General features: G+C 41.0%; 1 protein-coding gene across 1 annotated transcript in view; it reads right to left on the bottom strand.

Moving 5' to 3' along the window:
* The window catches only part of ube2h (ubiquitin-conjugating enzyme E2H (UBC8 homolog, yeast)), a 126,186-nt gene extending 103,714 nt beyond the window's left edge, over window positions 1-22,472 (bottom strand). The window contains exon 1 of the mRNA XM_063073018.1: window positions 21,864-22,472. Coding sequence (XP_062929088.1) covers window positions 21,864-21,916 — 53 coding nt within the window. The 5' untranslated portion in view covers window positions 21,917-22,472. The remainder of the gene's footprint in view (window positions 1-21,863) is intronic.
* Between the last annotated feature and the right edge of the window lie 80 nt (window positions 22,473-22,552).

Below are 22,552 nucleotides of genomic sequence, written 5' to 3'. Positions count from 1 at the left end.
TGTGTTATTGATAGGGATGGAACATTGGCTGGATATTAGGCAATGGAGCAAACAGTTTCTGATTGGGACGATCGAACAGAGCAGTCTGTGCCAACCATAATTCCAATTTCAACAACACAGCTGCCTGCATGAAGTCAATCTCAATTTATGCCTATTCATATGTTTAAATACCTTTTCAATAATGCTGTTGCATCTGCTTCTGCACTTTCCCTGGTAACATGTTCCAGGTATCCATCACTGTATAATCGAAACAACTACTATTCAAGTCTGCTTCAAACATTCTCCTCTCACCACAAGCTATGCCCTTCAGTACTTGACATTTCAAGCCTTGGGCAAAGATTCATTATTTTCAAATTTCTACTAGGTCACACACAATCTCCAACACACAAACAATTCAAATTTGTCCAACCTTTCTGTATAGCTAATATTCTAATCTAGACAACATCCTAATGAACCTCTTCTGCACTTTGGTCAAAGTCTCCATATCCTTCCTGTTATGCAGAAATGTGATCAACTCCATGAGGCCAAACCACAGTTTACTAAGGCTGCAACCCCAGCAACCTGACTGAGAAAAGCAAGCATTCAGTATGCCTTCTTTACTACCCATCTACTTGCATAGTCACTTTCACAGCTACGGACCACAAGACCATGAGACACCAGAATTAGGCCATTCAGCCCATTGAGTCTACTCCATTCCATCATGGAATATTTATTATCCCTTTTAACCCCATTGTCCTACCTTCTCTCTGTAGCCTTTGACACCCTTACTAATCAAGAACCTATCAACCTCTGCTTTAAATGTACCCAAGACTTTGTCTCCACTGCTGTCTGTGGCAATGAATTCCACAGATTCACCTTCCTCTGGCTCAAGAAATTCCTCCTTATCTGCTGTATGGACTTGCATCTCAAGATCCCTTTATACAACAATTCTTACAGGGGTCCTGTTATCTACTGTATATTTTCCTTGTACATTTGACCTGCCAAAGTGTAACAAATTTCACTTCCAGATGAATGCTCTTGATCAGAAATTTCAATTGTCAATTTCCCTCCATGGGTGGTGTCTTACCTGCAGAGTTCCTCCAGCGTTTTGTGTGTTGCTCCAAGCTCCTGCATCTACAATCCCTTGTCTTCGAGAATTCTTGCTTCTCTAGATTAAACTCCACGTATCATTTCTTAGCACACATATCCAACTGGCTTGTATCATGCTGAATCCTGGATTAATGAGCGATTGGGCAGAGATCAGCAATTATAAGTGTTTTGGATAAAGGAAGGGACTGAAGGAACAGTTCCTAAGTTTGCTTACGCTAATGTAACAAAAATAGGCAGGAAAGTATATTGTGAAGAAATAAAAAAAGCCTACAGTAGAATATAGATTATGACTGGACAAATATCTGCCATTTTGAAGAACATATTGAGAAGGTGAAAAGTTGTCCATTTACAGCAAGAAAAATAAAACATTATCTTGATGCTGAGACTACAGAGCTCTCAGGTGCAAAGGGTCAGAGTGATCTACAGCCTGTAAATAGGAAAACTAACAAAATGGTATTGGAGCAGAACACAATACATAAGTGGGAGGTCATCCTGATACAGGAGATCACATCTGGAGTACTACATGCAGCACTGGCACCCTTATTCAAGGAAGACTTAAATGACTGACACCTCAAAAGGTCAAGTCAATTTTTGGAGGAAACACAGGCCCAGCTAATCTCTATTGTACTGTCTGCAGAACAGCTTCATCTTTTAGTATGGTGACCAAAATAGTGCAATACCCACAAATGTGGGCTAAACAGTATGCCCTGTATATTTTTATTCCACCTCCATTGTGCTTTATTTACTATAAAAGCAAGATTGCCATGTCTTCTTCACCAACTAACCTTGAGCCCCAAAGTCCCTCTGTTCATCCACATTCCTCAGCACCCCACCATTTATTGTACATGTACAACTGCAATTTGACTTTGGAAAATCTAGAACTAAATGTCAATTTCCTAAAATAAGAGGCTGTTCATTTAAACCCTATCCCAGAAGGTCATGATCTTTCAAACTCTTTCTTAAAAGGTGGTGGAAGCACAATCTTTGCAATATGTAGATTCTTGATAAGCAGAAAAATGAAAAGTGAGCAGGAGAAATCTGAGGTACAAACATATCACAGCATTATTCAGTTGTGGAGTAGGCCTAAGGAGCTGAGTCTTTCTCCCAATGTATTTGTTTTTAAGTGTTCAATCATTTTTTGACAAAATAGCAAAGAATCTTTTAGCTGATACGAAGTGAGCTTAACAACGGTGAGATGACTCATACTGCAAACATTGGACCAATTTTCAGAGAACACAGTGCCCTCCAGTGCCAGGAACAGGCCCTCTGGCCCATCCCGCCTGCACCAACCATGATGCCAATCGAAAGTATTTCTATGTGCATGCACACAATCTGTATGACTATTCCCTGTTTGTGTCAAAGAGCCTCTTAAACATTGCTATTGCAGCTTCTGCCAGCTACCCTGGCTGCATGTTTCAGGCACCCATCACTGTGTTGAAAGGTTCCCTTGCAAATCTCCTTTAAATTCCTTCCACACCACCCACACCCCCTATCTTAAACCCATGTCCTCTGATATTCGATATTTGGGAAAAATTTCCAACCATTCACTCAATGCCTCTTGTCTTATTATATACTCTTATCACCTGGACATGCCCTGATACTTGTGAATCAGATCCCCAGCTATGGATAAATAGCCCCACTGCCTTGTCGTCAACCTCAGGAGAGACAAGGGCTATAGGAGTAAACCCAGACAGCAAATCCGGAGTGGAGCCCCTGAGGCAGCTGGACAACACTGAACATCCTTCCGGCAGCTCCTGCAGCCAAGCTGATGCCAAACGTATTGCTTCATAAGCTTTCCTTTGGACTGCACTGATGAGGCCGAAAGGGGGATCTTGACGACTGGGCATCTCAGGATCTCCACACTTTCCGATCAGGCTTGTGATGATGATTACCCATTGTCTTTCAAGACAGAGAAATGCCAACCTTATCAAGTAACCCCTCAGTCTCTGACACTCCAGACAAAACAAAGTGTGTTCACCTTGCCTTATAGCTAACACTCTAATTCAAACAACATCCCATTAAATCTCTTCTGAATCCTTTCAAAAACTCTACATTCTTGCTGCAATGTGGCAACCAGAATTATACACAATACTCCAAATGCAGTCTAAACAGAGTTTTATATAGGTTCAATTACTTTTATATGTCAATTTTCTTGCAGGCATTTACAGGAAAATAAATACAGTATTGTGCAAATAAAAGAAGTACTTTAAAGTGAGTCAGTAGGTTATGTAATCAGTTCAGATTCTTTGCTTCATCCCTGCTGGTTCAGGAGCCTGTTCCTAACCCTGGTGGTATGGGATCCAAGGCTCCTGCACCTCGGGCTAATAGTAGGAGTAAGAAAACAGCACGGCCTGGATAGTGGGGGTCCTTGATAAAGGATGATGATTTCTTGTGTGAGTATTCCTTGTAAACGTGCTCAATGGTAGGGAGGACGTTGCCTGAGATGGACTGGGCTGTATCCTCTACTTTATGTAGCCTTTAACATTCCTGGCTTTGGTGTTTACATACCTAAGCCGTGAGCAACCAGTTAGGATACTCTCCAACTGGGCATCTAGAAATTTATCAAAATGTTTTAGCTGAAATGCGAAATCTGTGCAAACTTCTAAGAAAGTAAAGGTGCTGTGTGCCACCTTTGTTATGGTACCTACATGCTGGTCCCAGACAGATCCTTTGATATTACGATGCCAAGGAATTAAAAGGTACTAACCCTCTCCACCTCTGATCCCCGATGAATACTGACTCAGACTACTGGCTTCTTCCTCCCATTATCAACAATCAGCTCTTTGGTTTTGCTGATGTTGAGTGAGAGGCTGTTGTTGTGGCACAGTTCAAGCCTATTTCCAATCTCCCTTCTATATGCAGATTCGTCAACACTTTGATTCTGTCAACAGCAGTGTCATCAGTAAAATTAAATATGGCATTGGAGCTGTGCTTAGCCACAGAATCATAAGTATGAGCACAGCTAGGGACTAAACACACAGCCTCGTGGTGCTCCTGTGCTGATGGTGATTGTAAAGATGTTGTTGTACTGACTGGGGTTTGCAAGTGAGGAAATTAAGGATCCAGTTTAACAGGAAGATATCAAGGCCTCAGTCCAGAAAGCTTAGTGATGAGTTTCAAAGGGATGACAGTGTTGAATGCTGAGCTGTAGTCAATGAAGAGTATCCTGATGAATGCATCTTCACTGTCCAAGTGTTCCAGAGCCAAGTGAAGGGTCATTAAAATGGCATTTGATGTTGACCTGTTAAGGAGGTAGGCAAGTTGAAGAGGATGCAGGTCACTCCTCAGGCAGGAGTTGATGTGCTTCATGATCAACTTCTCAAAGAACTTCATCACTCTGGATGCAAATGCTACTGGGTCGCAGTCATTCAGACAAGTTATCACATTCCTCTTGGGTACTGGTATGACTGAAGCCTGCTTAAAGTCAGTGGATACCTCAGAATGCTAAAGCGAGAGGTTAAAGATGTCCAGCCAGTTGCTTAGCAGGTTTAGCATTTAATCCTTGTGTTAATGAACTTTCTAAACAGTGCTGTACTGTTCATAATGTGTAATTTACCACATTTTATGCTGAAAATCTCTAAAGTAAAGGAACACCTGTCTGTCTTCAGTCTTCCCGTCCTCCTAAAAGTCACTAGTCCTATATTTATCAGTTAGCAGATCTGAACACAAACCTAGAGAACTTTGCCATCCCAGAATCACACCAAACAAAAGCAAGTAGCAAGCTGGAATTCTGAGATAATAAATGTGGAAACATAACCAATCTTGAATACAGCAAAACTCCTCCCCCAGCACCTCCAAATAACTCACTGAGGGTAGATGCTGTTGGACAAGGCACTAGAGGCCTTCTGTCATTACTGGTTGGACAATTTAAGGCAAGGCCACACATATCCATAGGGATTCATAGTGCTCCATGAGTAATGTTCTAGATGATGCACTGAAACAAAGAACTAAAATATAAATAAAGTTTTAAGACAGACATTAGCTTTTTTCAGTTTTTATTACTATTGTTGAAAGTTTTATTTTAGCCCACAAAGCAATCTCACATACTTGAATATACAGATCAGTTTCCTATTTAACTGAACATTGAAATGCTAAACTTATTAGACTAGGACAGATCAAAGCAACCTCTTCCCTCTTTTTAAAAATTAAATACTACCTTCACAAGCTGTGCGCTTAACAGGTCAGATCAGCTGCACCCTAAAATTGGCAAACCTTGCAGCCACCAATCTAAAACTTTTTTTTTGACACACATTGCCTTTCAAAGACATTCATCCCTTCCCCTTCCTATCACTTTGTTAGACATACTCAATTTCCAACACCCTTGGTTTTATGATATACTCAGGTGCCTCTTCTAAGCCAATGTAAGCAAGATCATTTCCTGTTCTCTCCCAATTCAGAGAAACAGTGTTGCCATTCTGTGAACCTAGAATGCAAATTTGTCTCAAAAAATTCACATTACAGGAGGTTCTCTGCAGCCAAATCTGCAAGTAATAAAGCTTTATAAAATCAGTATCTGAGATTGTTCCTAATTAATATATCAATCAACTCAGAATCAACATTAAAATTACCTTTGGCTTCACGTTTACGACTAGCAAATCTAAGCAAGGGTCCTACTCGTGATGATGCCCATTCTCTACTGGTAACTCATCAGCAGGGCTCTCATCACTGCTATAATATAGCCTCACCAACTCCTGCACAACCGCAGAGGAATCAGATAGCTTTCTGACACATGATCCAGGTCAAGGCTCACATGAATAAGACAGCCGATATACAAGATAATATGCAACAAATAACTTCTAGCAAAGTCAACCTTTCAGAACCAGGAAGCGACAAGTCTAAGACTGGAGCAAAATAAGGCCATCAAGTCTAGTCTACCATTCCATCATGGCTGATTTATTGTTCCCGCATCAACTCCATTCCCTGCCTTCTCCCTGTAACCTTTGATGCCCTGACCAATCAAGAACTTACCAACCTCTCCTTTAAATATACTCAAGTGACTTAGCTTCCACAGCTGTCTGTGGTAATGAATTCCGCAGAATCACTACCCTCTGACTAAGTAAATTCTTCTTCCTCTGTTCTATTGAAGGACATCCCTCAATTCTGAGTCTGTGCCCTCTGGCACGCTGGAAAACATCTTCTGTAAGTCTACTCTACCTATGCCTTTCAATAGGTTTAAGACTGTTTAGTCATTTCCTGTACACCAGTGTAAAGGAGAACAAATAAATGTTAATCCAGATCTGATGCAGCAAACCAACCCAAAAATACCAAGAACACAATAAATAGCAATAAATACAAACGCATTAGACAGCTTATATACATATGATTGCATGCCCATAAAGTGTCGCAAGGATATACACAAGATGACTGACAGGAAATAATAAAGTAGTGGGGGAGTTAGTGGGTAGAGGTGTTGATCAGCCTTACTTCTTGTGGAAAGTAACTGTTTTTGAGTCTGGTGGCCCTGGTGTGGATACTACATAGCCTCCTCCCTGATGGGAGTGGGACAAACAATCCATGAGCAGTGTGGGTGGGATCCTTTTTGATGTTATTGGTTCTTTTCCAGCCCCTTTCCATATACATGTCCTTGATGGTGGGTAGGCTGGTGCTAGTGATGCATTGCACAGATTAGATGACCTATTATCTATTATTCAGTAGATTGCAATGAGATCTCATTAGTGTTACTTCAAAACTCTGGCATGTACAGGCCCTTGTACGTAAACCTTGTCATTCTGGATCATTCTCATGAGCCTCCTTTGGACTCTGCAATGCCAGCACATCCTTTGTGATAAGGAGTCCAAAAGGATAGTATTACAGTTTAGGGTGTAAGAGGTTGGAATTCAATTCTGTCATCATCTGTAAGGAGTCTATACACCTTCCCCATGGAATGCATGGATTTTCTCCAAACTCTCCAGTTTCCTCCCACACTCCAAAGACATACCAGTTAGAAGGTAAATTGTAGGTTAGTAAGAATAGGGTTCCTCTTGTCCTCCCCTACCACCCCAACAGCCTCTGGGTCCAACATATATTCTCCGCTACTTCCGCCACCTCCAACAGGATCCCACCACTAAGCACATCTTTCCCTCCCTCCCCCCCCACCACTTTCCGCAGGGATCGCTCCCTACTCGACTCCTTTGTTCATTCGCGCCCCCCCCCATCCCTCCCCACCAATTTCCCTCCTGGCACTTATCCTTATAAGCGGAACAAGTGCTACACATGCCCAAACACTTCCTCCCTCACTACCATTCAGGGCCCCAGACAGTCCTTCCAGGTGAGGCGACACTTCACCTGTGTGTCAGCTGGGGTGATATACTGCGTCTGGTGCTCCTGATGCAACCTTCTATATATTGGCGAGACCCGACGCAAAATGGGAGATTGTTTCGCTGAACACCTACGCTCTGTCCGCCAGAGAAAGCAGGATCTCCCAGTGGCCACACACTTTAATTCCACATCCCATTCCCATTCTGTTTTGTCTATCCACGGCCACCTCTACTGTAAAGATGAAGCCACACTCAAGTTGGAGGAACAACAGCTTATATTCCATCAGGGTAGCCTCCAACCTGATGGCATGAACATCGACTTCTCTAACTTCCGTTAATGCCCCACCTCCCCCTCATACCCCATCCATTATTTATTATTATATATGTATTCTCTCTCTCTCTCCCGCCTTTTTCTCCCTCTGTCCCTCTCACTATACTCCTTGCCCATCCTCTGGACTTCCCCCTCCCCCTTTTCTTTCTCCCTAGGCCTCCTGTCCCATGATCCTCTCATATCCCTTTTGCCAATCAACTGTCCAGCTCTTGGCTCCATCCCTCCCCCTCCTGTCTTCTCCTATCATTTTGGATCTCCCCCTCCCCCTCTCAAATCTCTTACTAGCTCTTCTTTCAGTTAGTCCTGACGAAGGGTCTCGGCCTGAAACGTCGACTGTACCTCTTCCTAGAGATGCTGCCTGGCCTGCTGCGTTCACCAGCAACTTTTATGTGTGTTGCTTGAAATTCCAGCATCTGCAGATTTCCTCATGTTTGAGTAGGTAAATTGTTCTGTGATTAGGTTAGAGTTAAATTGGGTATTGCTGGGCATTACGGCTCGAAGAGCCTATTCCACATTGTATCTAGAAATAACTACAAATAAACTACTGACAACACTTCAAATTCCCTCTGATCAAGGAGCTATAAAACCTTAGCATCACGTCCTTGCTTTTGGGTTTACCCCTGTTCAGGTTTAAGATGTCGCCGGTGTGACATAGTGACGCCTTACTGGCAGCAAACAAATCTACTAACTGCAAACAACAGGAATTCTGCAGATGCTGGAACGCAGCAGGCCAGGCAGCATCTCTAGGAAGAGGTACAGTCGACGTTTCAGGCCGAGATCCTTCGTCAGGACTAACTGAAGGAAGAGTTAGTAAGAGATTTGAAAGAGGGAGCGATCCAAAATGATAGGAGAAGACAGGAGGGGGACGGATGGAGCCAAGAGGTGATTGGCAAAGGGGATATGAGAGGATCATGGGACAGGAGGCCCAGGGAGAAAGACAAAGGGGGGGGGAACCCAGAGGATGGGCAAGGGGTATAGTCAGAGGGACAGAGGGAGAAAAAAGGAGAGTGAGAGAAAGAATGTGTGTATAAAAATAAATAACGGATGGGATACGAGGGGGAGGTGGGGCATTAGCGGAAGTTAGAGAAGTCGATGTTCATGCCATCAGGTTGGAGGCTACCCAGACGGAATATAAGGTGTTGTTCCTCCAACCTGAGTGTGGCTTCATCTTTATAGTAGAGGAGGCCGTGGATAGACATGTCAGAATGGGAATTGGATGTGGTATTAAAATGTGTGGCCTCCTGTCCCATGATCCTCTCATATCCCCTTTGCCAATCACCTGTCCGGCTCTTGGCTCCATCCCGCCCCCTCCTGTATTCTCCTATCATTTTGGATCTCCCCCCCCCCACTTTCAAATCTCTTACTAACTCTTCCTTCAGTTAGTCCTGACAAAGGGTCTCGGCCTGAAACGTCGACTGTACCTCTTCCTAGAGATGCTGCCTAGCCTGCTGCGTTCACCAGCAACTTTGAAATCTACTAACCGCTCTATTAAATCGCCTTTTTCTGGATAACCACTGCAATCAATAGCCTGTTACTTCCCTTTCGGCACAGTGCTTTTGAACCACCTGTAAATCCTGGCATTTTGGTGGTGTGAACTGAAGTCTCCAAGGTGCAGGATGGTTACATGGTTGCCGGGCCCAAGAGGAGCAGCAAGCCGATGTCTGACCGATTTAAACACCAGGTCAGACTGGAAAGGTTGCAGTGCTGGGGCCGGAGGTGCGGGACTGATCAGTGTTCAGCTCACTGCTCCACGAGGTTTACTCATCTTTGTGCTGAACTGAGGCTGCAGCCTGCAACTAAATGACTCCTAGACTAGCTGAAGTGATGACTAGCTTCGCAGCTCTGAACTCACTTTTGTGAACTTTAGTTCTGAATGTTATTTGCCTTCTTTTCATTGTTTGCATGATTTGTTCTTTTCCTTTTGCACATTGGGTGTTTGAGGTTCTTTTTTTTAAATGTGTTCTATTGGGTTTCCTTGTTTTGTAACAAGACGAATCTCAAGGTTGTATATAGTAAACATACTTTGATAATGAATGTACTTTGAACTTAATATTCTGGTTCCCTCAAAATGAATATTATCATTACATTTGCCTTCTTTACTATCAACTCACCTTGCAAGTTAACCTTAAGAGAATACTGCACTAGAATTCCCAAGTCCCTTTGCACTTCCGACTTCTGAATCTACTCCCCATTTAGAAAATAGTTAGACCACAGCTTTATTCCTTCTACCAAGTGCATGACTGTGCACTTCCATCTGCCACTTTGACAGTTAGGAGAACTGGCAAAGTTTAAAAACCATCAGAGCACAAACTATAGTGTTTCAGAGACTCCCAAAATTCTAGTAAGCATCTTATCCACAAAGACCTCTACGTGCACTTACTTATGGCTTGACTTGCAAATTCAAAAAAAAAGCTGAAAGCAAGGACACAATCACGTCTAATGACAGTCTTTAAAATATTTAATATCAGAATTCTTGGGATCAGCTTTGTATTTATCTAATTCTTAAGATTGATATCAGACCTACATGTATCAGACTTCTGAAAACTCAACAGTCTAGCTACTTTTCCTCCATTAATATTTACAAATGAGAAAAGAGACACTCTTAATTAGAAGGTCATTGTCAGAAACTGTACAACGAGGTGCACAAATCATAACAGTGGTAACATCTAGCAACTAGGCACAATGCTTATGTAACAGATTAAAAAGGATCAGTGCCATAGATAAGACTTTTAAATCAAAGTTCTCTTATTTCAGTCTAATTATTACTGATTTACTTCAATAGATAACCAGTCCAATGCTGTTGAGAGCAGAAAAGATATTCAAATTTATGCACTTGGTTACGCATCCTTCTGTTATTGAAAACTCTTACTGTTGACTGAAACGGCTTTAATTCTTCCTGCATACTACTTACTTCCTTTGTACTTTAAATGGATAAACTCTAGACACCAGCAAATAAGATCTGTGCATACAATTTAAAACAATTTAAAACTCAAATGATGACGGTAATCTAACTGTTAGGAAACAAGTAACGCAATACTTCTCTCTGATCTGTCTATCTAAAATGTTAACGTAATCGCTTCATCTGATTTTCAGAAATTAATTTGGAAGAATTTTGCAAGAGGTACCTCTGATGCTTTGAAGTACACGATATCCGTGCCACATACACGACTTCCCGTCAATGATCATGCTGGCAAAATAGCCTTTCATTAGGTGTAACACACACAACCTGCTGGAGAAACTCAACAGGTTAGGCAGCATTTATGGAAGGGAATAAAGAGTCAACGTTTTGGGTCGAGGCCCTCTGGATGAAGAGCCTCGACTCTACTCCTTTCCATAGATGCTGTCTGACTTGTTGAGCTCCTCCAGTGTTTTGTATGTGTTACTCTGGATTTCCAGCATTTTCAGAATATTTTGTGTTTATGATTGCAACAGGTGTGCAATTCTAGTTTGCATCCTCTTCCTTGGAATGGCCAAAGCTGGATTAGTCGTTATAAGAAGAATTCTATTTTTTCCAGGTCTTGTGTGGAGCTTTACTATAAATTGGCATTGACTGGCAGAAGGAGCAGGATGGTGGACATCTACAAAACATTCAACAAGGCCTGAGAGACAAAGTCAAATCATTACAGAGACTGGACCTCCAATTGAGCATACACAAGCATCATCTGTGTACTGCAAGTTTGGAATATTCTTTGTTCTGCAGTGGAGGCGATGTAGATTGAACAGTTTTTTTTCTCCTGTAGATCAACTCCAACAGCAGATGAGATGTAGCACTGGGTGCTATGGCAGCATAGCAGTTAGCACAATGCTCTTACAGCCAAGGCCATTCAGAGCTCAGAATTTAATTCTGGTACCGTCTGTAAGAAGTTTGTACGCTCTCCTTACGAGTTTCCTCTGGGTCTTCTGGCTTCTTCCCACAGTCCAAAGATACACTGGTTAGTTGGTTAATTAGTCACTGTCAATTGTCCTTTGATTCGCTGGGGTGATATAGGTGGGTTGCGGGATGATGTGGCCCAATGGGCTGGAAGGGCCTATTCCACACCCCATCTCAAAATAAATTTGTAAAAAACTTGTGATGAGGCAATGATACAGTGGTACTCAACTACAGTCTGCACTTAAGATTGTGATCTATGTGAATAGTGATTACAATCAATACTCGCATAACTTCAGACACAGGCTGGAGATAAATTTCCAAGTGTGGTGAAATATCTCATTTGACAAAGTTAAAAGTTTTGAGATCAAAAGTCCATGAAAGTCCAGTTGATGCTACTTCCTATTCTTCCCCTTGGAGCTAACACAGCTAACATATCCACCAGGCATCAAAGTGAAGAAAAACCACATTGCAATAAGAGGAGAAACGTTTTGATCACAGAAGATGAAGATCAGGATGATGCTTACAATGGTTTTTCCCTTTGGCTGACAGAAGAAAGAACTCTTAGATTTATATCAGTCTTGAAGGTGGTCTTCTCACATGTCCGCAACAGGAGGCAAGGCCATCAATTTGGCCAAGTTGGAACTTCTGCAGGGTCAATGTCAGTTTCAGGTCTTCTTGTTTTTTGAATGACCTACGATTTTTGATTTCTTGTCCGCCTGGACCAGATAAATTAATGTGGAATGAAGTCAAAAGCAGCACATCAGTGGCAGAGTAAATGGCCAAGGAGTTTAAAGAAACATTTTTAAAAACACTGTTTTCATTGGAAATCTAAAATGAAAACACAAGATGCTAGAAAAACTTGAGCAAAGCAGCATCTGTAGAAAGATTAAGTTCGACTCGCTGAGTTATAACCAGCAGTTTCTATTTCCCAGTGGTCACTGACTATTATTGAGAAGATTGGATCTCAGTAGTTTGGGTCCTTAAATGTTTCAAAAGTGGCGAAGAATCCATGTCATCACTACACATTTCTTTCCTCTTGGTGCATGTTTGAGTTGGCATATATGAAAAAGCATTACATTTTGGATTTTTCTTCATCATTCTCATCACTTCAGTCCCAGTGGTTTCTATTAAAAATAAACAGCATCTCATGCTAATTACAGCACGCTTCTGGGCCATCCAGACGCAGGCACAGACACTGACACTCTGGCTCCTGGTAATTAGCTTTGTCAGCCTGTCTGCCAGGTGCTTGAGGTTTGAGGAAAAACAATGGGACACTCAACTATTTTCTTGCAACAGAGCTCTGGAAAATGAGGTTATTTGACCATTTTATCCATATCATTTCCTTAACACGCCAGTAGAGAGTAGCCCATTTACAGTCACCTCAAATAGGATTCAAATCAACAACCTGCCACAGATCAGCAAGGCCACGATAGCCTCCTATTGATCTGCAAACAGGTAATGGGATGATTAATCTGAGAATTAAAACGTTTATTACATCAAAATAAATAACTCCTGAAGATAATGGGATGATTAATCTGTGAGCATTCATCAAGACATTCATTACATTAAAATAAATTACTTCTGAAGAGTAAAACTCCCATAAATCAAACCTCATTTTTAAATTAACATTCTCTGTACTTCCTGACAAAGGACAACCTTTTATTGTTTCACTGCACTTAAAGTGTTGGTAGTGATGGAATACTTATCAAGAAATCAAGCAAATGACCAAAAACCAGATCATAAAAACAAGAGGTCAAATGAAAACACCTACATAACTTAACAGCTGTCTTTTCAAAATAAACGACAACAAAAAATCTTAATCTCATGTACCTTCAGGAGTTTTGTTAACTGGAGATAGGGGAACTCATGTTTTGCAATTGCAACCAGACCACAAATACATTACAATAGTTCTCAAAGACAAGAATAAAATAATATTCAACTGCTGAAATACAAAAAAAAAGATGCAGCTGCTGGAAATCTGAAGTAATAGAAAATGCCAAAATACTCAACAATAGGGATGCATCTGTGAAGAGAAACAATTAACATTTCAGGTCAATGATGATCACAGACCTTTTGATGAGAGAAAGGAGTTGAAAGGTTAACTATTTCCTCACCCTACATTTTGCAGTTAGTATTAACTTTACTGCAGCAACATTTTGTACAATTTAATATGAAACAGGAATTGGGCAATTGGCCCCCATGCCTGTCCCACTATTTAATGAAATCAAGGCAGATACATTAACACTTTCCTGCAGCAACCCCATCTCCCTGGACATCGTTAATATCTGAAAATCTATTTGCTCTTCAATACAATCAGTGTGTTAACCTCCATAATTTCTTGAGTAGATAATTCCAAAGATTCACTATCCTCTTGACACAAAGTTGCTTCTCATCATTGTCACTGAATTTTTTTAGTTTTGAGATTGTACATTTCCCAGGTTCAAGATACCTCAGACCAGACAGACATCATTTCCATGTCCACTTTGTCAAGCCATGCAAGAAATTGATCGTTTCAATGTAATCACCACTGATTTTCTAAGCAACACACACAAAATGCTGGTGGAATGCAGCAGGCCAGACAGCATCCATAGGAAGAAGCACAGTCGATGTTTTGGGCCAAGACCCTTCATCAGGACTAAATGAAAGAAGAGATAGTAAGAGATTTGAAAGTGGTGGGGGGGGGAGATCCAAAATGATAGGAGAAGACAGGCGGGGGAGGGATGGAGCTAAGAGCTGGAAAGTTGATTGGCAAAAGGGATACAAGGCTGGAGAAGGGAGAGGGTCATGGGACAGGAGGCCAAGGGAGAAAGAAAGGGGGAGGGGAGCATCAGAGGAAGATGGAGAGCAGGCAAGGAGTTATTATGAGAGGGGCAGAGAGAAAAAAAAAAGAGAAAAAAAATAATAATAAATAAGGGATGGGGTAAGAACGGGGAGCATTCACAGAGATTAGAGATTTTCTAAGTATGGGCCCAATTCATTGAAGCTTTCCCCTCCAAATCCCAGTAATCAACATACCGAGTGTTTATTGCACTCAATTACAGTAAGTACTATATTCTTCCTTAGGCAAAGAAAGCACATTTGCTCGCAATATTCAGTTTGCAATCTTATTGTACATAAAGGTCCCTTTAGTATTGTACAAAAACCTGTTTGCAATAAGGCCTATCATACTGTGCATATTTCTTGTACCTGTCTGTATGCCATCCTTCAGTGATTTGTGAACTAGAATCAGCTTTTTTATAATCATTGACATATGTTGCGAAATCTGTTGTTTTGCAGTAGCAGTATATACCCAGATCTCTCTTTACAACAAGATCTTTCAAGCTCTCACCATCTCTGCTTTGCTATTAAAGTGGATAAAAGCCCCATATTACATCTCTCAACTATGTTGTCATTACCCACTCACTAAACCTGCCTCTTTCCGCTTGGAGTTTCTCTCCTCGTCCTCCTGAGTTACACTGCTACTCAGCCTGACATCAGCAACAAATGCAAATGCATTACACTTGTGCCCGCTCCGCATTTCAATACCACTTATGTAGGCTTCTGAACAACCAAGGTCACTGCAGCAGCCCACAAATCCCGCCTCCTAGTTCAAGTATGACTCAGTTGTCCAATAACCAATCCTCAATCCACACACGATGCCACTAATCCTCACTGTTCTATTGTACAACAAAAGGCCTTCTGAAAATCTAATCCTTTCTTCAAACTTATGTTACCACTTAAGAGATTCCAGCTATTTCTCTCTTACTGGTGTCAGACTAATGGATCTATAGTTCCTGATTTTCCCCCTCAATTTTGTTTAGTAGTGAGGACCTAATTGTTAACTCCCGATCAGTGAAAATGGTTCTAGAACTTACTTACAAAATTTTGGAGAGCTGCTAACCAGATCCTGGTGCCCAAGCGAGTTTCACTCTATTTTCTCAAATACTTTTGAAAATATTCAAATCATTTTCCTTCACTCTTTCTTGGAAGTCTGTGTCTTCCATGAAAAAATTGATTATTGTGTTTCATCCACTTTTTACAGGCAATCTTCTGATTTCCTTAATATTCAATCTCAACCTTAAATGTAGAATAGCCACTATATTTTCCATAAATAATTTTCTTACTTCAGTCCTAAACAGTCAATTCTTCATCTTCACATCACCTTTTATTATAGATTCTCAAACCGGACTGTCAATCTTGTCTGCCTCCAAGATTCACTGCACTCCTTCCCGTTGCACCTATTTTCCCAACTAAAAGCAAGAGTTGACCACCAATGAAGCACAAGCCTTGAGCAAGTTAATTAACAAGAAGCAATTTGTAATGAAGACTGATCCTGCTGCATTCATGTTTTGCCACATTGATCCAAAGAATCACACACAAAATGCTGAAGAAACTCAGCAGGCCAGGCAGCATCTATGGAAAAAAGTACAGTTGACATTTCATTTAGGCCCAAAAACGTCCACTGTACTTTTTTTTTCCCCCATAAATGCTGCCTGGCCTGCTGAGTTCCTCCAGCATTTTCTGGGTGTTGCTCAAATTTCCTGCATCTGCAGATTGTCTCGTTTATGATTTGATCCACAGTATGATTGATCTAACACGTTACAGACTTACCCATAATAAAATTTAACTTTTGGATAGTATTCATTTACAGCAGCAAAACTTCAATAGGCAATTTTTCAGATAAAAAATTGCCAATTGTTTAATAGGCAAAAAGGGAGAATCACAATGGAGTTGACACCAAGGTTCAAAGGTTCACTGATTATCAAATTATGTACACAGTATACAACTCTGAGATCTGTCCTCTCCAGATAGCCATGAAACAAAGAAAACCATGGAATTTGTTCAAAAGAAAACATCAAACACACAACCCTCTGGCAACGTGATCTTTAACCACCCCCCAGCCCCCTCCATGCACAAAAAACCAACAAAACAAGGCTGAATTTTTCAGTAATCACTTCAAAACAACATTTATGAAACCTTATGAATAGTGACTGTACATCTTACAGAATAAACATACTTCCTGAAGTGAAAAGATATTTGGCTACTTGAGAGCACATTAGCATGTACACCAACACCAATAAGATGGGGCTATCCTTCCAAAAAAATACAAACAGCAGCCAAAATACTTACAATGTGAAAACAATCAAAACTACTTATACTTAAACACAAAAAGCCATATTTCCATCTGTCAATTAACAGCAATTAAGTTGTCACTTGAATAGTAGTTATAATAGCAGTTCCAAGCAGCTTCAGAGTTTTACAGTACACCAGCAAAATGGCAACTGTAGCCAAGTTGATATGCAAATTTGTGAGAAAATAATTTAAAATTTGTTGATACAATTACTTTTTGAACTGCATGGTCACATTCTTGGGCAAATACAGTGACCAATCCACAGTACATCATCCTCTCAGACCTACACTGAAATTGGAACCTAAACCATGGCCTCAAGTCAAATCTCAGTCAGCTGCCTGTACTATGTAAAAGATTACAAACTTAATTAGTACGGTAATCAGAAGCAATATTATGCATAACTGTGATTGTTTTTAATGGGTTCTATCCCTCTATGCAGGTTTAGTCACCGTCTTATCTGAACCCTCATGCTGTCTTTCAACCTTGCATTACTTCATTCAGAAACCACACTTTGTTTCTATTGGGCAGGTGCATTTTTATTGAAATAGTTCCTTCTCTCTTCCACCAATTCCTATGTTTTCTATTTAAAACCATTGAGGAATTTAAAGCTAAAATTGGGTTATCAAGATCAATGTTATACAAAATTCCTAATTCCATTACTTCTAACAAATACAGGAAAGATATTTAACACTTCTTCACCACAATATAAACAAAACCAGACATGAAATTGATTGCCCAATTCATCCAACAAGCCCAGCTATCACAATGAAGTTGTGCCTATCTAATCTATTGCTAATATCAACTAAACTAAACTCTTAACAGCCAAAGTAACTGTTGAATCTAGTGTTAAAGGTTCCTCCATGACTCAACTATTATTTTAAGTTATTCATTCAAGAGATGTGGGCTTTGCGGACAGAGCCAGTGTTTAAATGCCCATCTCCAACTGCCTTTGAGAAGCTGGTACAGTAATGTGGTTCTCACAGCACTACCGTGCTTAAGATGGGGGGGAATGCACAATTCTGTTAGGGGGAAGAGTTCCAGGATGCTGACACAATGACAGTGAAGGACTGATGGTACATTTCCAAGTCAGGATTTGTGAGTGTCTGCATTGCACTCTGGAAATGATACAGATTGCTGTTACTGTGGATTAGTGGTAGAGTGAGTGAATAGGGTGCCAATCAAGCAGGCTGTTAGTCTCAGTCATGCAAATGCCATATAGACGAAAAGCACCAAGTGTGTTTATACCTTGGCTACAATTGGGAAAGACACTAAAGTGACACGTCATTGTTTTTTTAAATGTAAATTGCCAATGACCTTGAAGAAAAATAAAGTTTACATTTCAAGCCAATAAATTCAGATGAAGTTAAATGACAAAATGTTAAGTTTTTCTATCCTCCAATGTTGCCTGACCCATTCACTGTCTGCCTCCAACCGGCGTAGATAACTTTGCTCATCTCAACAGGGAACTGACACCACTCCTATGGACTCACTCTGCAACTCAGGTTATCAGTATTTATTTATTAATTATGACTATCTGTTTTTTCTTCGTATTTGCACATTGGTTATTTGTCAGTTTGTGTATAGTTTTTCACTGATATTTATTGCATTTCTTTGTTCTACTGTGAATGCCTGCAAGAAAAGGAATCTGTATATAGTAACATATACATACTTTGATAATTTACTTTGAACACTGTGCCTTTATAGTCTGATCTGCAGCATCTCAAAGAAGATAGCATCTTCTTTCCTTTAAGTTACATAAGCATTACCTAGATTTAGCTTTTAGTATTCATGTATCATAGGGAAAAGTCTTAGTTAAAATACATATTTCAGTATTAATGGTAATGGTTTCCTACAGACTTTCACCCATCAATACAAGTTCTAGCCAGTTCTATGTAACAGTTAGAACTACCAGAATTTCATTCTAGACCCAAGCTCTCTCTCCCAGAGTTCAAGTTCAGAAGGATAGTGAAATCCAAACAGGCAAGAATAACTTGTTTAAGTTTTTACAGAAGCAGGCTTGATGGAGCATGTTATACAGACATTGAATGAGCTTTGGTAATTTCTTTAATCAACCAAATCCAAACTGCAAACGAACTGGCATATAATTAACAAAATCAGCAACTGATGCTCTGATAAATTACATTCTTCAATAAGACAACCGTGTTTTCAATGCTCAATTATTTTCCTACCTTGATTAGGTCAAGAGCAGAATAATATTCTCGGGCTCAGTTTTGCCAAATTAATTGCACAATCACTCAAAAGAATGATTAATCCACTGTACAGCCAGTTCCATTTTTACAGTGCATTTCAAATTTAGATAGATCACTTTTAGTTCCTTTTTAAAAACAGATTGGATTAAATTAATAAAGACAGATAAACAGTCTTAGATTCAGTTACATATGGGTGTAATTTCAATCCAAATGCACCCTGCAAAAGTAGATCTTCAAAAGTTTAACACTTCCCTGAACCTTATCATACAACTTCATGCACGGCACTTTGATTAATGAGAATATCCAAACTCAATTACGGAAAATGTTTGCATTGACTGCTCTCCCCAACTTCAATCATCAAAACTCATGCTAATTCTTCTTTCAATATTTTCAACCAAATCAAGCTTGAATCCTTTTCCCATTTTCTGGAAACGTTTTAGTGAATTAGTCGTGATTTCAAAGCCTTGTTTACAGGGCATGCTAGAGATACCAACAGTAATTTAACTGCAAAAGTGATGGTGGTAGAGGCAAGTACATTAGAGGCTTTGTAAAGGCACAAGGACCTTGCACAGACACATTGCCCTTTAAAGGTCAGAGTACCTGCATTTAAAATCCAGCTTGTAAACTGAAATCAGAATGAAAGGGACGTAGTGGAGCTGTGAACTTGAGGATATCAGCTGGGACAATTAGTTTCAAAAAGACGCTCACTAAAGGATTAATACTAAATGACAAAAAATATCATCATCCCCCGCGCCCCCCCCGCCGCCCAGTCTCCATCTCATTTCTCCTTGCCCTCACATTCAGGATGGATAAGTAATGTAGTATTAGTTCAACAGGTTTGAGGAGAGGTTTGTGAAAACATTCAACTCCTACTCTCAAGGACAAAAGCTGTCAGGCCTAACCAAGTACCAATCCATCAAATTCAGCTTCTTGTGAATGAATTTCCCCCACCATCCCCACCTAATGTTTTCCTCAATTCAACACTGTCACAAAACACCAGTTTTAGATCAGATATGTCCATGGTGCACAGGTTATTTTAATCAAATTCCACTAATTATAGGAACTACATTGCATTCTGACAGAAGATCTTACGTCATCAAGCAGTACAATGCTAATATTTGTATAATGCTACCAGTTTAAATGCAAATACAAATCAGACAAAGCTTGAAAAAACATGCCAGGTGTAACTACCTTCCTGACAACTGCAGAAGAAGAAACAGTGACACCAAATATTAACCTGGGTGCCTCTGTGCATTGCACTATACACCAGCTTCTGACAAGGACAATGGCAGCCGAAGAATACCCTGCACGTTTGTCCTCTTGGGCTGCAATGGTCAAATAATAGAAAACACTGTGTCAAGCTGTACAAATGATTGCATGGTAAAAATGGAATAGTCCTTACTGATGCTTAAAAAAGGGATTTTCTTTAAAAGATACTCACGTAGCCATTGCATACGTTCGAAAGAGCCAAAAAATAATTTAGACATGAACCCAGATTTAGTGGTTTTTTCTCCCCAAAAGGGTGGCTAAACTTCCAAATTTTTCCTCCAATTACATGCACTACTGACCTTCCAAACCGTAGATAGCTCGGAATAAGTAATCCATTATACAGAATTAAACAAACTCTCTGAACTAAGCGGCCACTTGTCACATAAGTAACTTGTGGATTAACCCCTTTTTTTTGGGGGGGAATGAATTTTGTAATGTTTTAAAAGTAGCTGACATTTTGTGGTTAATAGTGGTAAGTAAGGGGAAGCCAAAATAGTTATTGGTACCAATCTACAGCCATTTGCGTTTCTACCTTCAACTATAGAGTTAGATGTCTAAATCTTTCCTTTGAAGCATCGGCTGGAGTGTTTGTGTGTTAAAACAAGCTCCTCCTCCAACCCAATTCCGGCTGGTAACAGCGCAACCAATCGCTCTCTGCAGCTCACTTTAGGACCAACAGTTGCTGTCCAACGAGTTCCAGCAGGTAGCACCATTAAAAACAAGGCCAAAATGGGCGAGGGGCTAAAACACATTTAAAAATGTAGCATTTACCCACCCTTCCAAAGAGAAATTAAATTTATTCCATACATTTTAAATAACGAAAGCGACAAGCTGGCACTTCAAAACAACAGGAAACACAAAACTCAAAATTATTCACAAGACCGATAAATAAAACAATAATTAGACAGCAAATATTCAAGGAAGTCACTTTGCCCCGCAGAATGCGCATATGCATGCATAAATGTGATCTGGTTAAAACTGATTGCAATCGGCGATCAAATTCCTTTAGTTTTTCTCTTTTTCTCCCATCCCCCTCTCAACTAAACCTGGACTGATCAACAAGCCAAAAATACCCTGCAAATAAACGACGTCAGACAATCCCCAACCTCTGAAAACATAACACACACGGTTTCATGAGATATGACCGTGCTTTATCATCATAAACCGTCTGCTGAAGCATTACATCTGCTTTTCCAACGACAGAACAAAATAAGGTTTTGTCTCCCCCCCCCCCAAAGATACAGGCCCAACAGGCATCAGAACAATTTGACATTACGACCAAATACCGCAGATTCAGAACTACACACCACTCATTTAAATAAACATTCCTAAAATTCCAATTAAATGCTTTCAACAAAAAAAGGTTGACTTCTAGAGTATTACAACTTTAAAATATAGGGGGACGCCTTAAAAGCCGTCTCCATTTGAACGGTAACAGTTTTTCATTATGAACCATTAAGCATCCCGAAAAACTGACAAACGGAACCTCAAAAAAAAACTCAACCATCATGTCAGTTGCGTTTTCATAACTGGAGATATATGATCAGATATTACGATTTGCAATGATGGGCTAAACCTGCGGTGCAACATGAAATGGAAGATTTAACACAAACAAACGGCGCAGTTGACACGACAATTAACAGGCGAGACAAAGAAGACAGGGAGAAGGAGGGGGAAATAAGGGAGAGGGAGCAAAATGAAGCCCCTTTGCTTGTCTGAAGGATACAGTTTGACCACATCGGTGTCCATTCGTCTCTTCCCAGGACTTGGGGATGACATGTCCGTGCTGTTGAGGGGGTGACGGCAGGCGAGTTGGCTTTTAAATCCTTCCCCGGGCCTGTCTTCCTCCAAACCCCCGAGAGCACAACACAGAGGAAACAACCAAACTCTCTCAGGTGTAATCGAGGCACGAAATTCCTCTCGATGGGGGTGCAAAGAGGAGAAAAAAATGTCTATGTGTGTGTGTTCATTCGGCCAGCAAGGCGGAGGAGGGCTGGCGGTGCGTGCCCCACTCGGCACTCCTCAGTCGGACGCTGCTGCCACTTTGTCCTGCTCAGCCGGAGCTGCCTCTCCGCCAGTCTGCGGGGCTCCCTTCACTCCGCGCTCTGGCTGGCTGTGATGGCGGCTGTTTGTTTTGGCCTCGCTCCTCACACGGTTATCCTCACACCAGCACCAGCGCCAGCGCCGCCACCCCTTCCTCCTCCGCCTCCTCCTCTGCCTCGTCGGCTTCCCTCCCTCCCTCACTCGCTGCCTCCGTTAGCCTCCGCCGGAGCTTCCTCTCACTCCGATCCTGAACCTTCTCTCCAGCACTCGCCCGTGACGTTGACGTTGTTGTTTGTCAGCGTCGTCCTCCACGGCGCCGGACGTGCTCCTGACGTCACCGCTCGCCCCGCCTTTCCCCCGAAACGCCTTCTG

The sequence above is a fragment of the Mobula hypostoma genome, chromosome 20 (assembly GCF_963921235.1).
Source record: "Mobula hypostoma chromosome 20, sMobHyp1.1, whole genome shotgun sequence".
In the NCBI taxonomy this organism is placed as follows: Eukaryota; Metazoa; Chordata; class Chondrichthyes; order Myliobatiformes; family Myliobatidae; genus Mobula; species Mobula hypostoma.
The sequence above is the reverse complement of the archived record's forward strand: the minus strand, read 5'-3'. Positions and strand labels throughout refer to the sequence as shown.